Source organism: Echeneis naucrates, chromosome 23, assembly GCF_900963305.1.
Source record: "Echeneis naucrates chromosome 23, fEcheNa1.1, whole genome shotgun sequence".
NCBI classification, from domain to species: Eukaryota; Metazoa; Chordata; class Actinopteri; order Carangiformes; family Echeneidae; genus Echeneis; species Echeneis naucrates.
In genome coordinates this window covers 5773797-5800256 of record NC_042533.1, presented here as the reverse complement: position 1 = coordinate 5800256, position 26460 = coordinate 5773797, and the positions used below count along the sequence as shown (strand labels likewise).

The following is a 26460-nucleotide window of genomic DNA, read 5'->3' as shown; positions in this document are numbered from 1 at the left end:
TGCTTCTGGTAAGAGATCAGGTGTTACATTAAACTAAAGGACTGGAACATAAGCGCAAAGTCAAGCCTCTTCCTAATTACTTAGGAAATTAAATATTGGTTGTAAGTTTTGCTGATTGTAGTTGACACACTTTTCCACTTTGGCTTTGATGAAGATGATTCCCTGAAATCTAAATATGAGAATACAATAATAACTTCACTACGTGCTCTCATCTCGTGCTTTCAGCTATGTTTTTGTACACACTCATATTTTGGTCTACAAGTAAACAAACAGGAAAAAATAAAGCAAACAAAAACTGAAACTAAAGCGTCACTATTCAAATAAAACATCTTCATCTGATTGTAAGTTGAGGTTTTCTTTTTCTTCCTTCATCACATTATTATCAAAACCACGGCTGCTGTAGTATTGACCTTATTAAGCAATATAATTGTCATCTAATAATCTAGATAGTAATTTTGAGCTTCAATAATGAATCTCATCTGAGAAGAGAAGCAGCTGCTGCAGGAGTTTCTGTAGTGCTTGTGGCTTTGGGATTTGGCTGGTATCGTCTTTACTTTATCTCAATAACTTTCTTTATTTATTCTTTTACAATCCCTTATTTGCCAATTAACTCTAAATTTGCATATCAACCGGAGATATACCAGAGAGCATTCTTATCCTGCTTGTTTTTGTCCAAGTTGTCAAAGCAAAAAACACACTTTTCAAACTTTGCAAGCTCACGAAAACACAACACAGCACTTTACCAAGTTGTTCACAGCAGGCCATCCCATTTAATGTCCATATCAGCCTAAACAGACACTGTCATGGTTCCAGATACATTTTATAAACAGAGTCTTTTGAGGCTCCAGAGTCCAATGTATATGTATAGTTTCCTCTATTTTCCTTAAGAGCAGTCATGGAGCAGCGTTTGGGGGGAAGTGATAGTGAAGAGGAGTGTGTGTGAGAGCACTTTGGATGAAGTGTAGTCAGGGGAGAGCCGGGGTGAGAGATTGCAGTCCAATATGAAAATCACACATGGTGATTTACCAAACTGCATTTAGGTGCCTTGTCTGTGTCAATGGAGAAATGCTTACAGTTTATTTTGTTGTTTATGCTGTATTTAGGTTTTCCCGTATTCCTGAATCTTTCTGCTTCCCTTCTCAAGCTAATGGTGCCTCATTCTCTTTACAATTGTTTAAGCATAAATAACAATAGTTAAAATGTCCTCATCTCAATTAAGCCAAATTGTGGTTATAGATTTGGGTTCCAAGAAACGTCGTACCCAGAGGACTCATTTACTGATAATATAGTGCACTTGTTAAGCAAGAAAAATGGGATCTGTTTTCGGTTTGTCATCTTCTTATTGGCTGCTCAAAATATGGTTCCGTCTGGCCTGTTTTTTATTTTTATTTGCATCTGTGTTCGTCGGAGTGGAGTGTGTCTGTGCCAACAGAGCATTGTAAATGTACAATTTAAGCAGGACTATGCACACAGATCAATAACAAGTGAATGCATGATAATGGTATATGTGTGCAAATGTGTGCTTGGTCATGCGCGTGTTGTTGTTTTGAGTGTGTATAGGAAAGAGATGAGAGAAGGAAGGAGCTCGTGTACTCAGGGCTAGAGAGCATCTCGTCTGACGTTACATAAACAAGGAGTGACAGCCGGGGAAAAAGAGAGAGAGAGGTGGTGGAGCGAGGAAGTGAGTCATGAAGAGGGCAATCAGAGAGGCTCGACAGTCAAGAGAGTTGATCAAAATGGGGATCAAGTAAGGCTCATTTCATAGTATAGGCTCATGCTTTATTACGTCTAAATCTAATCACTTGTAGAAAAATAGCACACAACACAACTCTCTAAGCCGTTTCTAAACTGCCAGTGATACAAACACTATTAATTGTAGCAGTTGTATTGTCTGAAATGCGTAATCCACTGGTGATTGAGACCCTGCAGAATGACTGTGAGGACAAACAATAAGGACGGATAGTTGTACTGCAGTAATGTTATAAGTGGCAGGAGCAGAAATAGTAAAATTATTGAGCCTGAAGCAAAAGAGGAAGGAGCACAAATAATAATTATAGCCCAAGTAACAGTTGATGAAAAGTGAGGGCTTGGATGAAGTCATATTAATTAAATGCTTTATTGGTAGCAGCCTCTAATACAGAAATATAAAAATAAGAAGGTAGAAATAATAAAAGCAAAAGGTAGCGCCTACTACTACTACTAAAAGAGTAGACATGCCACTAAAGTAGTTGTCATAGCCGTAATGCATACAAAATGAGTAGGAACAATGAACTACATGTATTAGTATTAGTTGTAGCAGTAGTAAAAGTATATGTAAAGCACTTCTTGTGAACTTGTGGTAGCAGTAAGTAACTGTTTCAATAGCGATAGCAGGCATGGCAGTACAGTCAATGCTAGTAACTGTAGTGGTAGCAGTATGGCTGCAGACACATAATTAATAATAATACAGTGTGAAGGAGCCGTAATATTAGATGTAGAACTGCTTGCAGTCTAAGCAGTGGCGTGAAGTTGTTAAAGTAGAAGACATGAGTAAGGTATCACAGCAGTTTAATTGTACTTAGGGCCAGTTTAGTAATTCTACTTGTACATAGTTCATGCTGGTGTTGGTGTGAGCAGGTTTTGCTGTGATTTCATGTTATGGTGCAGAGTTCGTCAGGCAGTAGTGTAGACTCAGCGATCTGACTCTTTTATGCTGGAGCAGCAGATGTCACAGTCAAGTACTCACCTCATTAACTTGCATTGTTCACAGTAATCCATCTTAATGTAGTAAGTGTGTGTGTGAGTGTGTGCGCGCGCGTTTATACTTGGGTTTTCCGTACAACACACTATTACAAAAGGCGATATGTGAACAATATGACATACTCCACATATCAAACACATTTTACAAGCCTCCCATAACCAGTGATAAGCAATAGACTCAGTAACAGATGAAAGATTACATCCATCTTCAAGAGTCTTTATAGTTTGATTATCATTCTGCTTTGTACCTCCACACAGTGCCTCAAATGAAAGTGAAGGGAACTTTAAAACCTCCCACCTTGTTTCCAAAGTCACCTTTCACTTCAAAACCTAATTTCACCTCTAAATTGCCAGTGTTGTATTTATCGCCCATGAACTCACCGGACGGGATATTTTGCTTTTTTAATTAAAGTGATTAAGCTGAGGGTGTCAGGTAATAGAGGGATTTTCTGCTCGGAGGGATTGCAGCAGCGTGTGTGTGTGTGTGTGTGTGTGTGTACGTCTTGGCAGCTGTGGCAGAGAGGAGATAGCTGGCCCAGTCTTATCCCTGTGTCTGTTCGTGGCTAATACCTGCAGTGAGCGCAGTGGTGCTGTGACTGGGAAGCAAATGAGCCAGCTTCATCTTTTCTCTTTGGGTGTCCGTCCACAGGTCCACCTGTCCCACCACTGAAGGGGCAGCCGCTACAATCATCTTGATATATTGCAGTGAACATATTGCTATAGATTTTCACTTTTTCTTCTTGTCTCCTCCTTTTCCACTGCTCCTGCTCTTCCCATATCTCATCGCTCTCTCTCTCCTCTGTGAACCACAGCTGTGTGGTGGATGAGATGGACTTCTCCGGAATGGAGCTGGACGAAGCGCTGAGAAAGTTTCAGGCCCACATTCGTGTCCAGGGAGAAGCCCAGAAGGTGGAACGTCTTATCGAGGCCTTCAGGTAATTAGAAAAGAAGAGTCTGCGTTTATCTTGCAGTATTCTCACTTAGGGAGCACTTTAACTGAAGTTTCTACAGATTTCCAAAAACTTCTCTTGTTGCTTGTTGTGACCTCAGCAGCTAAAATGGGTTATGCTGAATAATAACAGTTTGATCTTCTTGATTTGTCCTGAATGTGAAATTTAGGACCAAATAGCTCTACACTACATTGCAACAAGAACACCAGTATCTTATTTTATTGGTGGTTCCTTTTAACAGGAACATGAAGCGTTCATAATCATTATCATATTACACACAGGCATAAGTCTCAGCAAGCGCTGGTATTATTACACAAAAGTACATATGTTCAATGAAAGAATACAATAGAAAGGACCTTTTGTCATGTTGTTGGTTATGTGGAATAATCCACATTTGTCTTTCTGTCGCTGTTTATTTTCTACAGTAATGTAATCTGGTTGTGTTGATATTTGAGTGGGTGTTGAAAAAAAGAAAAGAAGAAGAAATGAAATACTGCCACATCAGCTTGGGGCCAAACTTGTCTCGCATTGCTTTGAGATTCACAGACCTTTTTGATCATTAAATATACCAACGTCAGCTTTTGAAGGCGTGCTGAGAGATACAGATGTGATCTCTGATATTTTTTCATGAGTTGGGAGAGCAGTCCTCTGGGTTTTTTTTTTTTTTTGGTTTTTTTTTGCCCCAGGTTTGAACATTAAAACAAGCAATCAGAGAAGTAATGGAAAACTATATGAACTAAATGTTAAATATAAACATAGATAAGGATGGCTGCATGAGCGTTCTTGTACTTCTGTGTATCGGCAGCTGAATCATTCTGCCTCACCTCACCAAACACTTCCCTCTTTCCTCTCTGCTTGGCTACAGTAAAATGTTGACAATGAAGCCCCTCATGTGAATAGCCAAGCAGCATGTAATTTCAGTCCACAATTTGTGACAGGAAGGCAATTTGCGGTGCAGCTGTGGCAAAGTCTGTTAATGCAAAATGTTTGCTGTAGCCCCTGTGAAGTAACAACCACCTGTCACAGCAATTGAGGTACCCAATGAGCAGAAAAACAGTAACATTGTCATAGTCCGTGGGCAGAAAGGTTGGCGCCGCTAATGTTTGGACATCAGGCTGACTCTGCGTGTTATCAGGAGCAAGAGAAGGGAGGAGTGGGGGGGTGAGGAGGCAGGAACTGGGTAGGAAAGAGGGAAGGATAGAAAAGGAGAAAAAGGAAAGAGGGAGGCAGGTTTATAAATAACCAGTGTTGCATAACTGCCACTGCCTCTATGTGCCTGCCTCCTCTGCTCTTGGGCTTTGATATGGCTCCAAACATACACACACACAAGCGGGGAGAGAGAGAGAAATCTCCAAAGTAAGTGAAGGGGATTTGAAGCAGCGGTGAGAAAGAGCGAGGGGGAAAAAGTGAAAAGCAGCCAGAAGCCTCAGTATCTGCTGCGTCAGTGTACTAATGAATGAGCCAGAGAATATGCGAAAATGATCCAACTCCCAACGCAGCAGATACGCTCAGTTCATGTTTTCGTTTCCTCACTACACTTTAGCAACCAGATATATCCTTATTTACTCATCACGCAGGCACAGACAATTGATGGTTTCTCAGAATTTGCCCTATATATTAGTTATTACAGATAAAGATCGTGACATTTGTTCCTTGCACCTAAATCCTCCAAGAGTGCTTAATTACTGATGGATTACACCATCTTTGGCAATCTGTAACAGAAATGCTAAATGGGTTTGGAAGAAAGCAGCAAATGCGAAATTTTAAGACAGCCAAATTCATTCAGTGAGAAGCAAAATGTGCCATTTTTACCTTCTATTTTTGTGGTTAGTAATTTTTTCCATGTCTTTCTGTGCAGAGTAAGAGCAGCTTAAATTAAGGTTTTTCACTGCATGGTGCTGCATTAGGATTCACAGACAAGGGTATAATTACTGGTTGCTGGTTTTTATACATTAAAATGCGAATCAGCATCCGCATGGAGTCCTGTGATTATCATGCAAAAACCAAACAGTATGTGAAGATGTTACAAACACAAAATAAATACTTTTCTCTTTTGATCATAGATAATGTAAGAAGTAATAAAGTATTTTGAATCGGTTATCAAGCTCATCGTAACAGTGTTAGCATACATAAAGCCACATCATTTTCCACATTATTATGGACTAATAATTACCTTGACTGAGAAGAAGTTCAGACGCTTTAACTTAAATGATAATATTGACGCGGTGGCTGCGTACAGACCAAACAGCATCCACCAAGATAATAGTGAGGTTTTTCAGGTCCATTAGAGGTAAAATAAATAGGGTCTGCAAATGACTTACTACAGTTTGTGTCAGCCAACGGGATATTTGTGGTGGTGGCAGCAGAAGGACACAGCTTAGTGAAATCGCATAAAAGAATGTGCCTGTTTGTGAGAAGGTAGCTTTTCTCGTGCCCCCAAGGACATTAGGTGCCAATCATGCAGCTCAGTGAGTCAATGATGCTACAGCCCTGATCTGGAGATGACTGATTAACGTGAGTCTGGCCTCTATTACGTTCTTTTACACAAAACGTGCCTAAGTAAGAGATTTCCGATTTCTAAGTTAATATTTCTGCTCACTGGTGTGATAACAACTCCATAAATCCAGAAAGCAGGCCCATAAATGTTGCAGAATATTTGATTATGGCTAAAGACCCAGTAGGCTGTTGCGTCTGTAAATAAGCAGCCGAGGAGGTTGGACTTGATAGATTATTTCATAAACAAAACAATTAGAAAATGATGGCAAACCGCAGAAGACAGAAAACACAGAAGGGTTTTGCTTCTCCCACCAACGCTGCCTTCATTTCCTGTGTAATTCAAATGTGGACAAATGTGTCCATACAGAGAGACAGTGTTTCAGTGCAGCACCTGCTGTGAGGTTCAGCGTTGCTGAGGGGCAGCCAACTGCTTCTGATGAAGCTGTGGGCAAAATTAAAGCCATAACTCTTGTTTTGACGTCACACTCCCATGCTCGGCTTGTATCGAGGCATTTACAAGCATGTTGTGTATTGAAGGGTGCCTTGATTGGCTGAGGATAACATATTACCTGTCTTTTTTTCCAATCTGTTTTCCCTTCCCGTCTTTCCTCCTCTTCTTGTCCTTTAAATCTTTTTCCCTGTATCTGCAATCTTTCCTTTTCCTCCCCTTTTGTTGTTCCTCCTTGTTTGTGTCATGTGTTGCGACCTACATCTATTACTACTTGAATATATTCCCTTCTTTACCCTCCACCTTTACTCCACTCTACTGGAATTTTTTCCTCCTGATCTTCTTTCTTCGCCTCCTTTAAACTGACAGCCAGCGCTACTGCATGTGTAACCCCGACGTGGTGCAGCAGTTTCACAACCCAGACACCATCTTCATCCTGGCCTTCGCCATCATTCTGCTCAACACCGACATGTACAGTCCAAACATCAAGCCTGACCGCAAGATGTTGTTGGAGGACTTCATACGCAATCTGCGAGGTAAGGGACATGCCGCTCTGCTTTCCTGTGTGACATTAATGACTTGATATGATCAACTCAAGCAGGTACTTTAGTTTCTTTTTGGTGCATAAGTACATGAATCCCCTGAGAGGCCTCTGAGGGATTTATTTATTTATACTAAATCAAAGTAAGTAATAGCAAAAATCAAATAAAGCGCCACTAAGAAGAAGAAAATCCAGAAGCACAAGAAACATCCAACAGTTATAATTTCCCCTTTGCTCACTCAAGACTAATATTCAAATGACTGCTAGTGAGAAGGGTTGTTCATATTTTCCAGTACTTTTTACTTTATGTGATGAAGAAATGCACAATGAGAGCCTCCGCTCCCTCGTGAATATCTGCTGTTTTGCCAGCACATACTCACATGAATCAGTTGAAGTGAGTCAGTGTTGAACAGCGTTTCAATGTGTATTCAAGTCAAACCCACCCTGCATAAATTCAGGTGATAAAGATGAGGTTGCATTTCTATCTTGCTTTCATTCCGGGCCGTCGTGCTTTTACACATTCACGGCTCATAGCGGCACCAACAGAAAGCTGCTGTAACTCTTGTCTCCCACTGTCAAACAGATGCTCATTTGCTGAGCACCGGGGGAGAGACAGGAGAGCTGTAGTTTTTGCTCTCCCTCTGAGGAATTGTTCAGGGAACAATGAGGTCGATGCAGAACAACTTTAATAGATTCATCCAGACTGTTCACCCACAATTAGATTAAGTAGGAAAATCAATTTTGGCCCCTACATAAATTAAAATGTGCCACTCTCTCTTGGCCTTTGTGTTTGTCTTGTGCTCAATTTACTGTGTTTCCCCAGTCTCCATATCCATTTTCTTATGCTTTGTCTCAATCAGAATATGTTAATTCATCAGCCTGTCCTTGTTTCTGTTCTCTCTGTTTCTCTCTCCTCTTTTCTTCTCACTCTTGTCTCTCTCTCACACTGACAGAATGATAGTTCACTCCACTAATTGGCTGAGGTGAAATGCAATTATGCACCAGAAACCAATGGTAATGAAGAAGTATACAGCATTCATTATTACAATTTAAACAGACTGGCTGAGTCTGAGCTATTTCACAATGTGCCAACATAGTATAAACCAGCTTCTGCCATAAAATCATCAAGGATGCTGGCTTGCTGAAAAATCGTCAGCCTTCGCTGCTGGATCCCTTATTTGTGTTTAGAGAGGATGATGTCAGAGTTGCACAGCGAGTTCCCTGTCCTTTTTTAAGGCGTCTTTGTGGGTGGACATTCATCAATAGGATGTGCGACGAGCCAACTTTACACTCAGAGATGATGAAAATGAAAGGGGACAGAAAGTGACTCAACCTACAGGGTAAAACAAAACTGTAGACAGGAATATACAACATCCATGTCTGTGCAAAGCTGCTTCTAGGCCACGTTTTGAGCTAAATGCCAAAACATCAGCATACTGACAATAACATGTAAGCACATTGATGTCATGCGGGCGCAACATTCACCGTGTTCACTATTTTAGTTAATAAATGTAATAAAAATGTAAATACAATGTAATTTTGACTTGATAAAGGCGTGACATAAAAACATAATTTCATGGGAACATTAATGTCTGCACAAAATGTCACAGCAATCCATCTCAGAGTTGTTGAAATATTTCAGTCTGAATTAAAGTGGTGGCCCAACCAAATTACATTGTCATGCTGCAAGCAGGGAATTTATTAATCTGATGAACAACTGTGATATTCTATCTGTACCATTTCATGGAACAAAGCAATTCATGTCCTAATAGTAACCCATGACAGACATGACCATCGTCCTTAGCCTCATGCATATAAGGGGAGCCATAGTACTTGGACATACATGGAAATATAAATACAAAATCAAAAAGAAGAACAGAGCTTACTAGCTCATAATAAAGAAAAATGTATTCATTCAGATTCATGGATAAAAAAAATAATAACTCATGGATACGTTATGTTACACAGTACTTCCTTGGTGGTATCTTACTGCCTAGTCATGGACAGATCATAGGAAAAGAACATTTATGTAAGGATAATTTCAGTGTTATGTAACTCACTTTTACACCCTGTAACTACTTAATGTGTAACGATGTCTCAGCAGTGTCCCTGGGTGCCTCACTGTCTCCGCCATCACTTGTGACAGCTTCATTTTCTCCAAACTAACCGTGCCCCATTGAAAACTCAATGTACCAACGCCACCCAGTACAGCTGTGCAGACATAATGGGGAGCATCTCTAGGGCAACCTTTCCGCCTTATGACATGCAGCTCTACCTGTGTCGAAATGCCACGGCCTTGAACAGCACCGCGCTGCAGACGAGGAATCTTCTGAAAGCGAGGCGGGGCGTTAACCTTTCGCTTCCCAATTAATCTCCCTTCATATTGTTCTGTCAATACTTAATAGCAACCATGAAAGACAAAGTCTCAGGCTGAAGAGGAGGAGGCTGAAAGAAAGATCTCTCATTTGCTCTGACTATTTGATTTTTTTGTTTGTTTGTTTGCCCTCCCCCCCCCACTCTTTGCATGCCAAATAATCCAAAACAAGTGTGTGTAGCACAGGCCTGCGCACAGTAGGAGGCATTTGAATATTTTGAGAATGCGCATTTGTGTGTCTCCCGTGTTAGTGACCCATCTCCTGCTGTAATAAAGTCAGAGTAGATGCACTTTGCCTGCTATGCCACATGTTATAACAGCAGTGGCTCCATATTCTTCCAGATGGACAGAACTGTCTGGTAAAATTAAAATCAACCACCCTGTGACATGTGTGTTCTGCATAACAAGCCTTTTCTCATCTTAGGTGTGGATGACGGAGCGGATATCCCGAGAGACATGGTGGTGGGAATCTATGAAAGAATACAACAGAGGGAGTTACGCTCCAATGAAGACCACGTCACCTACGTCTCCAAGGTTGAGCAGTCCATTGTAGGCATGAAAACGGTAAGCACACACCTGTGGGGGACACTTATTCTAGATCGTAGACACACATGACGAGAGACAAGTAGGTTTCCAGCAGTATCGCATAATGTATTTGATCGGCTTTGTAGACACTAAGAATTTGTCACACAAAAACAGGATCATGATTACACTCACGCACCCATAGCTCGTTTTTGCTAATACCTTACCAAGTCCTTCGCTCATTTTTCAAGGCCTCATCACTATCACCTAGCCTTAGCAGTGTAATCAGAAGACATTTATTAGCCATTAAATGTCTCATCGGCAGCTCAATCATTACATCAGGTCATTACTCTGGCTCGATACGTCATTAACCACTGCAATCATTACACCCTGGGTTTTTGGGTTGTTTTTTTTTTTTACTTTTACAGCTTAAGAGACTTAATGCATATGAGTGTAGTGTAATGTAAATGGTTGAACTCAACGTGAGAAATAAACTTGTGTGTGTATATATATATGTAATATCTCTGTCCAAAGTTTTATGTAGTTCAGTCTTTCAGTCTGTCAGACACACAGTCTTTCGCATTGTAATTGACTGATTACACTGATTCATGTGGGAATGCGCCGCCTGTGCCCACTCACAGCACTAGAAGGCTTTTTAAAATATTTTAAACAGTTGGGGGAATTCTTCTTGAATCTTCTCAGTGCACCACATCCCTGCAATCCTTTATTTATAAAATATGGATCAAGGTTGCAGCGTTTCTTCCCATAGACTCGATACGCAACACTAAAACATATTACATCCCTTAGTGCTTAGGTCTGGGAAGATTTCTTGAAACTGAATTGTACAGTTAGCATCAATGGTGCTTTCAGATGTTTAATCACGCTTGCAGTTTTGCTATCGGCACAGTGTTATCAATATGCTGGTCAAATTGGCAGTTCACCCGTTTTGTGCAGAGAGTTTTGGTCCCCAGAATATGAATCCTGCTCATTTCTGTGACCCTTGAATTTGAACAAAGCCTATAGATTTTTTGACACCCAATGGATCTCATTGTTGTGAAATCCCCCCTTCCAAGTGATTTAGCTCACAATTTGTATTTTATTTGTTCTCAATAATCATTTGAGATATTTGCATTTCTCAAATGTCCGGATTATCTGTTTTCTTGATACTGATTCAGGGCTGATTTAGAGGCATAATAACAAAACACAAGAGCTACTGAGTGAATTTTTAGTTAGTTACGTTCCACTGAAACCGTCTACTTGTCTACTTTATGAAATTTCCCATGCTGGTAGCTGTCCAACCTCAATAAGAAAGACCCTTTGATTGAATTTCAATATAAATGCACTTCTTAAATGTAATCTTGAATGAATGACATTGAAAATGCTGCCCATGTCTTTCTTTTTATGATGATTTTTTTGTTCTGTGCCTTTAAGGGTCTCTCAGAGATGGATGAGTTGTCATAGGATGACAGAAGGAGCGTTGTCATAGCCAAAACAATGATGGATTGTTGTGACAGGAAGTGACTATACAGCCCATGGGAGCTCTCCTTCGTAAAAATAAAGACTTAGTATTTCTCAGGAAGAACTTTTATCTATCATAGCAGGAACAGGTGCCGTGGCAGAAGTCACTATATTGTGGATTATAAAAATTCTTATCCGTTCTTCTTATCCATCTTATCTATTATGGAGGAGGAGGTTGTGTGCATGAGAATGATTTTTCTGTAGTGGGCTTCTCCAAAACAGGGCTTTGATTGGTGTAAATATTTGATGATTTGATGAAAGCTAAATAACACTCTTTGCTACATGGGATGAAGTAGATTTATATACAAATGTTTCCCCCTTTTCAAAGTCTCTTAAATGTTTGATATTGATTGCATTTGTAGAATCAGTTTTTCCTTATTTCTGCAGTTAATTTGTTAATGAATATGTTGGCAAAGTCCCTCCTGTCAAACTATTCCTTAACAGGCCTGTTAGGAAAGGACTGTTGCTTCTTTTTTCTGTGGAAAGAGCAGAAGGCATTTCAGGCTAATGATGTCTTTACATGTTTCTGACATTAGTGTAATGAGGAGGCAGGCTGGCTCTGGCAAACTGGGCGGGAGCCTACGTGCCCTGCAGTGATGAGCGACAGAACGAAAGAGAGAAAAAAGAGACATTTACGTGTATACTCACTGCTTTGTAAATTGACCACAGGGAGCAGAAAGAATAAAACTAAATCTTAGTTATAACCAAAAACACGCTGTGTATATATTTGCATTATATCATGTGTTTATGGATTCAGAACCACATCTAATGACACTCTTGAGCTGCGGCTTGGATTTCTGCAGCAATTGAACACGGAAAAACTCAATGATATGAGGCAGAGGGACATGAGTGTGAAGGGGCGAGGACATGATTAGATCACTCTCTGGAGGCATGAGACAGTTTCTGCAGTGTAATCTGCTTAAACTTGGAAAAGCACTTAAGTCCTAAAGGAGAAAGACCATGCCTCTCCTTTAAATCATCATTATATTTTATCCATGCTTGGTCGTCCTCGTCTTTATTATAGATGTGAACAGGCCTATTAACAATGGCGTCCCTTGAGTCATGATGTAAGACATATACTTTCATTTGAATAATAATTTGTGACCGACAATTTTACTTATTTGGGATGACCTTGTCAAAAGAATACAAGATGAGAAAGTACAATTTATGTGCTGAGAAACCCAAAAGCAGAATCATGTGATCAAAATTTTAAGACCTGCTGTGATCCCTTAGATCACAATTCATGTCTCTCTTTTTCTCAGCCCACTGAATCTAATGAGCACCTCCAGGCCTTTACTGTCAATCAAGAATAATGTGTATTCTTATTTGCTTCCTTACCGTTCCCTGTTGTTTTTCCAGGAGAAAAAAAAGGCACTTTGTGTCTATATCAGGTCTTGAATGATTTTGAAGCCATCCAGTCATTCAGCAGGAACGACTCAAGTTCTTCTCTTACCTTTCACACGTGTGTTTCTGTCAGGTTCTCTCCGTCCCTCACAGAAGATTGGTGTGCTGCAGTCGACTTTTTGAGGTGACAGATGTCAACAAGGCCCAAAAACAGGCAGCACACCAGAGAGAAGTCTTCCTCTTCAATGATCTCATTGTGGTGAGTTAGCGAAATGTCACTTAAGAATCTTCACAAGAGAGTCAATGTAATAATTTGTACTTTTTACAGCTTTTAATGTCCTGCTAAACTGTTTGGTCGAGCACATTTTGGTATTTGTATGTATTTTGATACATTTACCATGAAGCGTCTCAACCATTTGGTAGAGGCCTCCATTTTAAAAATTAAAAAAAACATTGATTTTCATTGCTTTTTTCTTAGTGAGGACATTAAAAGGTTAAAGTGCCCTTTAAGTGCTACTTCCACTGCACTCGTTGGAGCTTTTAAAGCTGCTTATGTTGTTGTGACAGCTGCAATGCGCCATCACATACTTCAACTGTGAGCCACTTCTCAAGGCTCCCTCTCCTTTTTTATGTCGTTTCATAACTCAGACCTATCCAGCCATTTCTTTTAATAATAGATACTAGCAAACAGGGTGTTGCAGTGCAGTCATAAGCAAGATCTGTCCTCTACAGGGCAACTTGAAGGGACAGTGATAAAGTGTGTGTTTTCACTTGGGCCGCAGCACAGATAAGTTGTTCACTTGGCCTGAAGTCTTGTAGTTTGGGGAATTATCAAAGGTTTAACGTTGGACATAATAAATGTGCTCATTAGGAGCCGCTTAGGGGTCATCGATCCAAATTATTTATGAAGTCATAATTATGTCAAATGTTGGTCTCATGCCAGCGAAACACAGCAAAGCAACGCGGCCATCGCCCCCCTCCCTTTTGTGCGGAAGTGTAAAAGTAATTGGTAGCTGCAGGAAAAGGAGGTAAAAAGGCTGATTTTGAAGGAGGAGGCAATAGAAGATATCTTCCAACATCACAGCAGAATTCTGTTCGTTGGGCTCTTAAAGTCAGCGGTGCGATACGTTCTCTCCTGACAGCTTTGAAAGTGGGGCAGAAATTGTCTTTGAAAAATTTCACTATGGAATTAAAGTGAGACTTTTCTTTGAATTTGAGCTGCCCTGTTCGAGCAGCTCAAACGTGTCAACGGGTGTTTAAAGTGGCCACGTGATGTGCTGGTTTAATATGCCTTGCCTGGTAAATTATACCCCACGGTAGTGCTGGAGACTTGCCTCATTGTTCTCCATCTGGAAGGTCATTCAATAAAAACAGCTCCAGAACATTTCTAATCCACCCTGATATACTACCTAGCTGGTGTTTTTCATACAAATTATAGCACTACGCACAACCCAAAACACTTTGAAGAGTGTAGCGTACATCAGTGTTGACTCCATTGGCTTTTTGAATGAATTTTAAATTCAAGGAGTTGCCCTCTTAAAGCTTCCTTTGAGGTTCTTCTGTGAAATGGAAATCAGTGAGTGACAACCAGAAAGAAAAGTCTCAAGGACGTCGACCAAAATAATTTAATGAGCTTGCTGTCATTCAGAGTTGTTAGTGTAATTCTAATTGCTCTCACATTGTTTGTAGATCTTGAAGCTTTGTCCAAAGAAGAAGAGCTCTGCAGCCTACACTTTCTGCAAAGCTATGGGCCTGCTTGGCATGCAGTTCCACCTGTTTGAAAATGAATGTAAGTCACAATGTCTTAACTGCAGACAGCTGGCATGGAAAGGATAATACACCAAGTTAACACCCCATACTGTGGACTGAATAAAGGATCAAGCTGAAAAACTTTCAGGAATATCTGAAATATCTCTCTAACGTTTGTCTCAATAACTCACTGTCCCCTGTGCCTCTCAGACTACCCTCATGGCATCACCATCCTCTCGCCTTTTGGCTCAGACAAGAAGCAGGTACTTAACTTCTGTGCCCAAAGTGCAGAGGAGCTGCTGAAATTTGTAGAAGACCTGAAGGAATCAATCGCAGAAGTGTCAGAGATGGAGCAGATACGCATTGAATGTAAGTATTGGCTCTTGAGGCTAGACAAAAATAAACTCTTTGCTCATGTCCCCTAGGACCTTCCATATAGTCTTTGTATAAAAAATAAATGAGAAAAAATAAAACGCACACACACAATTCGATTCGGTGACCCAAAGTAGGCTGAAATCAACCAGATGATACTATTCTCAGTTGTCGGTCATTCGTGTATCTGATCCAAACTTGGCTTTGCTAATGATTTTTAATATTTTCTGTTAATCCTCGGGTTTAATTATTAACTCAACATCAAGCTGTATGTTTCCTGTGTGAATGCGTGTCTTTTTACATGTATTGTTGTCTCAACCAAGTGAAATATTTGCACCCTCCTGTGACAGAAGTTGGGTCAACATTCTTTTGCGTTTTTCAGAAAATCAATAATCTCATTTCTTGGGAAGTAGGAGACTACGTCGGACTCTTACAGACAGTTGTGAGAATCAATAGATCACTCAGATACTACACGAGTTTGGACTTATCCTTTGTATAATTTGCTAACTTGCAGTCAGTATCGCCTTTCTGCCGGCGCAGACCTGCTTTTGAGTTTTGCTTTGGTGCAGTGCAGCTCAGACAGACTGCAGGAGGGCAGTGGATTTGAGGTTGAAACGTGTTATTTCTGGTCCATGCACATATGAAGTCCTCCAGACAATAAGACATGCGCATACTCAGACACACATGGAAAACCGTGAGTATCCAGGCTTCAGGCTCCTGCCAGTGGGCATCAAAGAGAGCTTCCCTGCTGGGATTTGATGCAACTGCACTCCCCTTCACAGAGAAAGAGAGGGAGAGGGCCAGCAGCTCGGCGAGGGCAGCCAACAACATATGGAGACAGGGAGGAGTTGAGAGAGGGAAGTTATTCCTTTCTCTTGACAGCAGACAGCAACAATGCACAAAAAACACACACAGGAACCAACACAGCTCATACTTGTTCTCAAGACACAATACAGGAACAAAATTGGGAACGAGAATGAGTCCTGACACGGTCTCAGACAAACAGCACATCTTTCCTTTTCCTCTGTGGCCCTTTCGTTGTTACTGTAGTAAACATGCCTACAGCAATCTCTTATGTTTGGGCTTCCCCTCTGTAGAGGTTAGGAGGAGAAATTACAGTTTGTTGCCCCCCCTCCCCTTCATCTTTCTGTTCATGGTGAGAAAACGTCATGATGGAATTAATCATTTTAATTCAAATTCAACTCTTTACCACAAGCAGCAAGCAGTACATCTTCAAACACCTCGTTTCTATGTCCTCAACTGCAAAGAATTTGTTTATAATAGAGTTTTGGATATGAAGAGTTTGAGATGTTCAAAGTGAATCTTTCCACCAAAGTGTTTGGAAACTTTATTCTTCATTACTTTTTATTATGTTCAGCTGAGTTGTGTGCTGACTGAAAACTCGATCTGTCCAGGGTGTACCCTGTCCTCACCCACTGTGAGCTGGGATCGGCTCCAGCACCCTGTGACCCAGAAGGATAAGTGGTAGAGGTTGAATGAATTAATGAACTACCAAAATTAGACCACAGTATACTGTAATTTAGCCATCATGATGACAAAAAAACGTTTAGTCATCAGCACTGGAAATGACATGCAATTACCATCAGGAGTGGAGTTTAATTAGTCAGTCTAGAGAAGAGAGTGGATGGGGAGGAGCACCAAGAACTACACTGGTTAATTTGTTCACTCTTGCCATCCACATCTATCTAACTACTTCCTTTGCTCCCTGTCACCGTGTTTATGATGCATCATTTCTGTCTTCTCCTCTCTGCAGGGGAGCTGGAAAAGCAGCAGGGGGCCAAGACGCACTCAGTGAAGAACAACAGCACACAGCTAGAGCTGCGTGGCAAACAGGGCTCCCCATCAGGTATGTGTGAGTCTGTGTGCGCGTTTGGTTATTAATTTCAACACCGACTGCAGAGACCATGTCCACAGCTGTATTAACGCTCCTGCTGTTGAAAACATTTCCACTTCTGCTGTCTTTTATGAATCAATCAATAAAAACAAGAGGACATGTTCTATTTTTAATGGAGGGGGAGACCTCTACCTTTTTAACAGAAATACCAGATTACTGAAGACCTGTGTAAATATTGTAAATCCACTATTTGCCAAACCTGGCCCATTTAATCACCAAATGAGAACCAAGTAGAAGGGGATTTTAAAAATGAAGACAGACTCTAGAGAATGATGACGAAAGTATTTATTCATTACATTTTAACTTGCACTAAACAGGAGGAAATTACTGTTTAACATGGACATTTTGCTGCCACTTTTTACCCCCTTTTCGTTTGTTTTTCCCGTCTTCAGGAAACCAGGAGGTAGATGACAGAAGTGGACACAATGCAGTAGAGGTAAGTGCTTATTGATAGGGCCATGTCCCAAACCACAGGTAAGTCAGAGCCTTCAGAGTCAGTGCAGCAGCCATGGTTATCCAGGTGGGATGAGATACAGCAGGACTACCCAGGACTAGTGTCATACTGTATATCTAGCACTAGAGGCGTCAAGCAGGAATGGGTGAAGAGTGTATGAGAGAACGAGTGCTGCCGGTTAAAATGCTTGTGGGCATGTAACATAACCCGACCAAACTAAATTTTAGATAAAGTGGCTCCTTTGTTGCACAAAAAAAGAAAGATGCTGGTTTGGGGAAATTAATAAAATCATAATCTGAACATATTCAACAACTGAAAACGTAGCAGACTCGAGGCTTAATTAAAATCTGTGAGTCTAACAAGAAGTGTGTGTACGTGTGCCCACATTCAGCATTGAAATCTTAATTAACACAGTGACATGCAGGCAGATAAATTTAACGCTCCTTTGACTCGGAGTCGTCACCTCCCCACCAATTGCCAGACCTCTGGGAGGGCGGGGACTTCTTGTGCAAACATTTTGTGCAAGCAAGAGAGCAGGTTGAACTACAGTACCCATGGGGCTTTGTAGTTACCCAGAGGCACCAAATGACCTTTCCTAGTCTTTTCTGTGGCAGAGGAGTTGGGGGCTCGAGTGAAAAGCCAAATACAGAGGGTCAATTTGACATTAAATGGCTTTTAAATTTCACACAGCTCACTCTTAATATGTTAGGCTGTAAATCTTTATTGCTGCTTAGAGCAGAAGTAACTACATATACTTAAAACTGAAATGTTTCTCAGCAATTTCATCTTCATAGCCGTAAATGCTAACAGAACGACAATTACAACAGGGCAAACAAGCCAAGTGACATTTAAAGACATAAAAGTAAAAGGGGTCTTTATCATGCAGTGGAATATTTTGCTTGTTTTATGCTCACGGGAGCTCTCTCTTTCTGAGCTATGAGGAGCTACGATCAACTTTTGTTTGAAGGAGCTTGATCGTCTCTTATACTGCACAACGAGAACAGATGTTTTGTGATATCTCAGTATCACTTCTTCATATAAAAGTCACTCTCTACACCAGTGAGAGGAAAAAATGCTAAGGAATGAAACAAAAACTATATATTTGGCTGCAGTGTAATGACTTCCCAAATCAAATGGGGACATTTCACTTACATGGGAATGACTTGGGGGCACTCCCTCTATTTTTTAACTCATGTTGGCACCTCAGGTCAGACTTCAAGGTTGTCTGAGTTACCTTCAGCATGTGGCCAAGAGTAAATGTCAGTGGTTGGTGGGGAGCCATTAGCTGTCACAACTTACATGTCTTAAAAAACAGGAGGGTCACACAACAAATGCCTACTCATAGTAGAGGCTTGATTATTGGGATATTTGAATCACAGCAATGTATTCAGTCCTAGAAGAGTTCATAAGAAAGTAGCTGATGCTAGATTCTGGCTCAGAACAGTAAAATTAATAAATTGATAGTCTGTGCTGAAGTTTCAGATTTGTTGGATCACTGCAATTATTGAAAAAGATTAAAAACAGTCAGAGGTGTCATTTACATGGCCCCCTCTCAGCTTTTCACTTTTCAGAAAATGGTTTAGTGGTGGTTCTAACACAGTTCTTTTGTAAATGATTGGTTCAAAAACAACAAAGAAAATAACATCACCAAGGGCAGGGCATGCAGGGAAATAGCCCACCAATGATTTGTTAGTTTTTAGGTTGTGTGTGGGAACAGGTCAAACCAAGCATATTCAGCCAGACCTAAAAAATGTGGACCTCAAATCCTGGTGAGCAGAAAATCAGCAGGTTTAGTCTGGGGACAAGTATCTTCACAATCTGGAGTGCCCAGTACGCTGGAGTGAGCTAGAGACGTGAAACCTGGCACCATAACTTCCATTGACATACAAAAAGCATGATAGTGGTGCCATGTATATAAACATAAAAAAAAAAGCCGACAACTCGGTGGCCACATGTCTGAAAATTTGGCGCCAATATTTTAGCAGGAACTTGGCTAGAACTAAAGCCGCCTGAGCAATCAGTGGGGACGTTCTGGCACTGTGTGCTGAACATAAGCACCAAAATGCTTTTGCTTAAATTCACCTCTGAAAATACTAAATCAAACGTGCCATTCAACTCCCTTGTAACTAAAATGGGGATCATAAAGGCGCTTTCCATTACATTCCCCTTGTTCTTTTCCCATAAGCCAGTCATTGATGCCAGTCAAAGTGTTTACTTTGGCTAATGCTTTTTGGTGGAAAATATTAATAAACAGAAATGAAGTTGATTTTCCTTATTCATTATATTTCCCCTCTGTTCAGCACAACCAGGATCAAACATGCAATTTGATGCTCGCAGCTCTATTTTTATTCATAATTCGTTTAGCATTTCACTTGTGATTCATCTGAGCCGTCTGAGTTCACAGAAATTAAGATTCATGGACAGCAGTGATTTGGAGGCTTTGTTTGCCTTACATTTTATCTCCCAAAGTAGTGCCAGCAGCCTTTAATTGAGGTTGGAAATAACTATTCTGTGCCAAAGACTGAAAAAAAAGTACAAATAAAAACATTTAGTCATCTCCAAGAAGCCAGCAACAATTAATTAATTAGGATAAGAGCATGTGGTTTTTATCTATCATGAAGTGTCTATCAACAATAACTAAGTGACGTGATATTTAAGGAGATTAGTATGAACAATTTAGGCTGAAGAACCTCTAAATAGATCATATCCATCTCTGACTTGACAAGAACAGGCGTTGGAAATAGACTTGGCGGTGGGACAGAGTGACGTGTGCGATTATCTGTTGGTTTTGGAAAAGGGGAGAGGGAAAAAAAAAAGCTTAACACAAACATGACAAAAGCTCCACAGGAAAAAGAAAGCAGGCAAACAGAGGCTTCTGTGAGCTGCAGTCCTTTAACGCTCTGACAGTTTCTCTGCAGGTGTGAGACGTCAAGCTAATGATCCGTCCAGTCTGTCCACAAAGGGGGGGGGGGCTCTCATCAGAGCAAACTAATGTCAGCTGCCATCCCAGTACAAATCACACACACTAAATGACAATAAAACCATAATGAAGAAGTGAAAAATGACATGACAAAAATTTAAATAAAACATTTCCAGTGCACAAGATGATGCTGGTCATCTTTATTTGATCAATAATCAAAGAACAGCGTCACATTTTGAGAAACTGCAACTGTTGGCTCACAAAAGACAAGATACTTGGACATGTCACCTTCAGACTGATGAAATATATTTGACCTGATATTTTATTTACAAAGTCATTTATTGAGAATAACAGATTAATCAGTAAGGAAAATGAGGGTTAGCTGCAGCCCCTTTATAAGGCCTACTTGTGCTGATGTAGTCTTAATATTCTGTTGGTTTCATAATCGTGGTTATCCAAAAGGGTAATTTTCAGGCTCCCTAAGTAATGCCATTGGTATAGTATGGTTTTCTCTGACAGTCAGCTTATAGGTATCCAAGAAATGGCTTTATTCAGAATGGATTAAATAGCTTTTGTGTTTTGGATGAATTTACGTAACCAAGTAATGAAGTCTGGCAACCGTTTTCCTTTGAAGGGTACGTTGTTACCAGAAGTGAAATTCTTTTGGTCATCTCTGGAACAAACTTAGTTTTTCTATTTCGCAATCAAACTTTTGAAAGACACTAAAAAGTCCTTCATCCTCTATGTGAACTTTGCAATACTTTTAATCAGTTTTGGTGCTAAATTTTCAAGGAGAAACTATGTTAATGGAGACCTTTGACTCAAGATTCTCATCAGCTGCTGGAGGAAAATAAGACAACACTGCTGTCAGTCCCTTTGTACCGCTGATACTTTACATTAGAGGTCGATTATATAGCAAGAGTATTAGCATTGACCCGATTCTTACAGATTTTGATGGGAAGATATATTCTTACTGAAATTTAACATGCATCAGATTAAGTTGATTTTAAAACTAAAATGTCTACTCCCAACTTTCCAGCAGATAACAAGCTTACTGTAGCTCGCTTGCATCGTAATGTGCCAGTTTGCTATTCCCTAAATGTTTCTCAACACAGCATTAAAATCACAAGAAAATTACTTTTAATAAACTTAATTTGTTTCAGTTCTTTTGACAATCAGATTATTAGACATGGCTGCCGTGTGAATGTTAATGGAAAACGTAAGCTCACAATGTGTCCAAATGCAGATACAAAACATCTTGCATTGAGTGTAACAAAAAAGCACTTTAATGTTTCCTATCAGGAGAAAAAATGTTTGTACAATCTGGTGTTAAAATGGAAGCAGCTGTTGGGTGCAAAATGGCAGATAAATGTTTCCCTTGGCTGGTAATAATCTACAGCAATTAGAGTGTGCTGTATAAATTTAAATTTAACTCTATTTAGTACTTTTTATCAGCAACTTAACCCAAATTTACCTTGTTTAAAATGACAGAAATGCTAACCATAGCTAGCTGTCAACATTCATTATATGTACTATACCTGCATGTGGTGTGTTTCTCTAAACTTTTACAATTTTTCAGCGGCACACATACACATCACGTGATTTACTCTCGATATATTTGTTTAGACATATGCTGAGAAACACAGTGGAAGGTAAGGCAGAGTAGGCTTAAAAAGATGTCAAGGAAGGATAAAATAAAGGAAGAGAAGGAAAAAAGAAAAGAGATGAAACAATTGGGACATCTGGAGGTTTGCATTCTGATGAGTGTTGCTTGTGGACGTCTGTGGTTGTCGGTCTGCTCACCTCCACTCCTCCTCTTCTTCCACTTCTCCCTCTTCTTCGTATGACCGTCTATGTTCTGGTTATCCCGACTCCCGAGCCTCCTCGTGTCTGCTGTCACCATAGCGCCACACAGTGGTTTGGAAGGGAGACACAGGGGCCCTCAGTGTCCCCTTTGGAACCACCGGGCCCCTTCTGTAGCGTCGCACCAAATCTCTGATCCCCTTTCCCCACCACTGTCCTCCTGACCCCGGTCTAACACAAGTGTTCCCAGCATCCAATCTGCACTGTTCCCACTTCCTGTGGGGGTGGAGGGAGGGGAGTGTAGAGTAGTCACAATGATTTTGTACCTCCACTGACCCCACTGACTCCTAAGCCCCCACGCATGCCCTGTGTGTGTGTGTGCGCGTGTGTGTATGTGTGTGTGTGTGCTGTGTGTTCACCACCACCCCCTCCCCCCAAAAAAAGAAAAAGAGGGCTTGACGGATTGTAGAGGAGGAACCAGTTTTATAACATTTGATGCTGTTCTCTTGGCTGTTTTCTAAACTAGGTGTCAATTCACAACAGGCTTCAGACGTACCAGCTCAGCAGCTCGGCTCGGAGTCCCGAGAGCGTGGCCCTTCTTAACCACCGGGGGGAGCTGCTTTTCCAGCAGGGGCCCCAGGGGCTAATCCAGGGACCGGCACCTCCACCTCAGCATCCGCAGCTGCAGTCAGCGGCGAGCACCCCCGCCCACCACCTCCACCTCCAGCAGCACCACCAGCCCGCCGTCAGCATGGCCGATCTGCGGCCCGAGACACTCATCCAGTGTCAACAGATCGTAAAGGTCATCATGCTCGACAACAGCGGCCACGGACGCATGGAGGCCTTCCTCAGCCAAACGCCCACGCACCACCACTACCAGCATCACCACCACAGCCACCACCAGCTCAGCCAGTCGGCCATGTCCACTCCGGTTCGCTCCCCAGACAGCTCCCATGGCGGTGACGGCCACCAGCCCCCGCTGCCTCCCCCACCTCCACCGTATAACCACCCGCATCAGTATATACCCCCAGACCCACGCCTCAGTCTACACCGGACCCCAAGTGGCTCTCGGAGCATGGTGTAAATAGATAAATTAGTATTATTTCCCTAAAAAAAAACGCCGACCCAAATCAAAGCCCAGTCCTTCTCTACCTATTTAACAGTACATAATGTACATATATACATACTGAAAAAGAGCTATAAGGAAAAAAAAAATCACACTTATATGCATATATTTAAAGAAAAAAACTAAACAAAAGATTTTAAAAGAGAAAGGAAAAATCAAATGCATATATAAGGTTTTACTTGATTCCACATGTATTTTGAAATATTATGTAGTTTTAACAAATTTCTATAACTTTTTGTCAGTTTTAACTCTTGCTAGAGGAAAATCACAGATGTTCAGTTTCTGGATGGATTCCTTGTAGTTCCAATATTGACCAACTACAACAACATCAGAAATACGTGAATCCTGAAAACCTTTTCCTTTTTTGTTTTTTCGTCCAGTTATGGATGGACATGATCCAAGGACTTTCCGCTTGTGTTCGCTTTTATCATCCCAAAGCTCCTGCCTACTGTGCTGTGTGTGAGCGTGTGTGCATAGCTGACACTTACTGAGGGGGGGGAGAAAAAAAAAAAGTGCCAAAATACATACGCCTCCTTCACACACTGACTTCTTTGCACTTGAATAAATGCTAGGGCTAGAAGAAAATAGAGAGCAAGAAAAAACAAACTACTCCTTTCCATTGAGAAAATAGTAATTTCATGCCCCCCCCCAGCACAAAAAAATTAACAAAACTGATAATTCATTTAAAAAGAAAGAAAAAAAAAAAAAAAAACTCCACATTTGTGCTGTCGCTGGTTTAAGTGATGAAGAGCCATCTCTCTTCTTCTCTGCACCCCTGGATAATGGAGAAAAAAACAACATCCTCTGATAAGCTGTTTTTGTCATCTGCCCTTCTGTTGTGTTGTGGCTCTCTATCATCAGAAAACATTCTCACTCCGTTGTCACACTCCATAGATCACGTTACAGTGAAGGATGACAGGAAACAAAGGCAACCAATCACACAGATTGCTGCCAGACCAAAAGAAAATCCACCCTGGATGCTTCTGTTTATTGTTGTTTGCCTTTTACTCTTCATATTTAATATTGTTAACACTTCCTGGGAATTCTTGCTTCATTAATCTGCTGATGGAGGGAAAGTTGTCCATGTTCTGAGCTGCTGAAACTGCTGTCGGACTTTTCTAAAACCACCACATATCAACGTTTAGCTGTAGTATGTGTGCAGCGCACCGCGTGTGTTCATCTGTTGTTTATGAAACGCTTCTTCATTTTTCCAGGAAATCATGAATTTCCGCAATGATGCTCCTGCTTTAAACGTTTAAAGTCGAGATCTGTGTTTGCTTTCATTTGTGTGAAGCATATTTCACCTTCACGTGTTTGTCATCAGTGGATAAATGCAGGACTGAGTCAACCAACAGGACCCGCAGACGCTGTCTCTATATGTCACTACAACTCCCAGGTTCTGTTGCACGGCCGTTGCTTCACTCCTAACCTTTCAGTTTGACATTTTCAGAAAGGTAAAAAACTACAGAGGACACACAGAGCGGCTTGTGTTGTGTACGCTGGCATAAATGGTATTGTTTGTGCTGTTGGCTGGCCTGCTTTGGAATAAGAACGAGGCAAAAAAGAATTCATTATCTGATCTTTCTCTTTCAGCCAAGCCTAGATTGTAAATATCACATTCAAGCAATGTCGGAAAGGACAAGCAAGCTACCTTTAGCCCCTTCAAAATGCTATTGCCACATCATGCGTCCTTCATTCTGTAATAGGTCAGCGACTGCCCCCGCCATGAATGCGTCCATCTTTTAAACATGAGCCCCAACGCGCACTGTGGAATGGATGTCCTGTTAACTCTGCTCCCATCTGACCCCCATCTGTCTGATTTGTTGATTTATAATCAGAGTCGCTGTTGGGAGGTCTCTATCTCATCGCTCTGTCCTTTTCCACTCCTGATTTCACCCAATGGGCAGAGAGTGGTGGCACGAAAAAAAAAAAAAAAAAATCATCAATTGTTCTTGAAAGGCAGAGATGATGTGTGTGTGTGCGGGTGTGTGGCCTGTACCATCTTAATTTTCTTTGCAAATCCCTCTCTTCTTCTTAACCCCGGCTTCCCTTAGTTTTACATAACACGAGAAGAAGAATTAGTGCTTTCAAACTGAATGAAGCTGCTAGTATTATTTTTCATATTTGTCCTGGTGACGAGCAAGCTTTAGAAGTTTTAACGATCAGTTTTAGTGCACAACATCATCATGGCAATTGTGGATTCTACAGTGATGGATGATGATTGTGCGATTGCTTATTTATTCTTTGAATTGACTTTCAATTAAGAAGTTGTTCTCCTCATGCATGACGTCAGCTCACAGGCTGATTGAACTCTGACTGCCAAAAGTCTTGAATTTGTTTGTGCATGACTGATTTTGTTTTGAGCACATTAGTCAGAGATGATGAAGTGATAAAGAATGATTCAAAAGAATTAAACATATATATTAATTTCTAATAGCAAACAGCCCCGCCCCTTCAGGAACAGGAAGTGGATATGTCTGTGCCTCATCGTGGAAAATTCAGCTGTTTTTTTGCCGAAATGTGGCCATTGTTCCTCGCCTGTCTTTCATCGCCCTTTGGATGATTGCACAGTTTTCCTGTGTGTTTTTGGTAGCTAGACGTGTGTGTGCAGTGAACGAACGTGCGAGGCACACAAGGTTTGTGCAGGTTTGTGCTTAAAAGGAAACCAATGTAGCATTTCTGGAGTGCAGCGTATGATGGAAGCGTGGTGGCTAACTTTCACAAAGAAACTGACAAAAGGGCTCTGCCATACCAGTGCACTGCTTCATGAATGACGTGGATCTTCTCTGGCTTCAACACTGTGTTTGCTCATACTAGTTTAAAAAATAAACAGTGACATATTTAGGGATGGACAAGTGGAAACTGAGTGTAACCGATATGATCCATCACTTCCTCAGTTGACTTTGAATCCCTCTCTACCTGTCTTTGCAGTATATCAACATGCTATTAAAGATGATTTCAGTCTATTCACCGCAACTTGCTTTGGATTTAATTTGTTCTGTGAGGCTCAAAGCTGCCAGCAGTTGACATTTTTAGTTCAGTGAAAATTATGTTAAATTTTAAATGACATAGTCCTGGCTGTTTATTCATTACAGCATTAGCCCTGAATCACATCGGTCAACATTTTGATTTTGTAATAGAAAATGTGATCAAGATTTTATATGTGAAGTTTGAACAACATTGCATTTT

General features: G+C 40.9%; 1 protein-coding gene across 1 annotated transcript in view; it reads left to right on the top strand.

Annotated features, from left to right (window-relative positions):
• The window catches only part of iqsec3a (IQ motif and Sec7 domain ArfGEF 3a), a 32757-nt gene extending 9941 nt beyond the window's left edge, over positions 1-22816 (top strand). Inside the window, exons 3-11 of the mRNA XM_029494787.1 lie at positions 3552-3674; positions 7003-7169; positions 9973-10112; positions 13066-13191; positions 14622-14721; positions 14892-15050; positions 16828-16920; positions 17361-17404; positions 22689-22816. Of these exons, the coding sequence (XP_029350647.1) occupies positions 3552-3674; positions 7003-7169; positions 9973-10112; positions 13066-13191; positions 14622-14721; positions 14892-15050; positions 16828-16920; positions 17361-17404; positions 22689-22748 (1012 nt within the window). The 3' untranslated portion in view covers positions 22749-22816. The remainder of the gene's footprint in view (positions 1-3551; positions 3675-7002; positions 7170-9972; positions 10113-13065; positions 13192-14621; positions 14722-14891; positions 15051-16827; positions 16921-17360; positions 17405-22688) is intronic.
• Positions 22817-26460: the final 3644 nt, after the last annotated feature.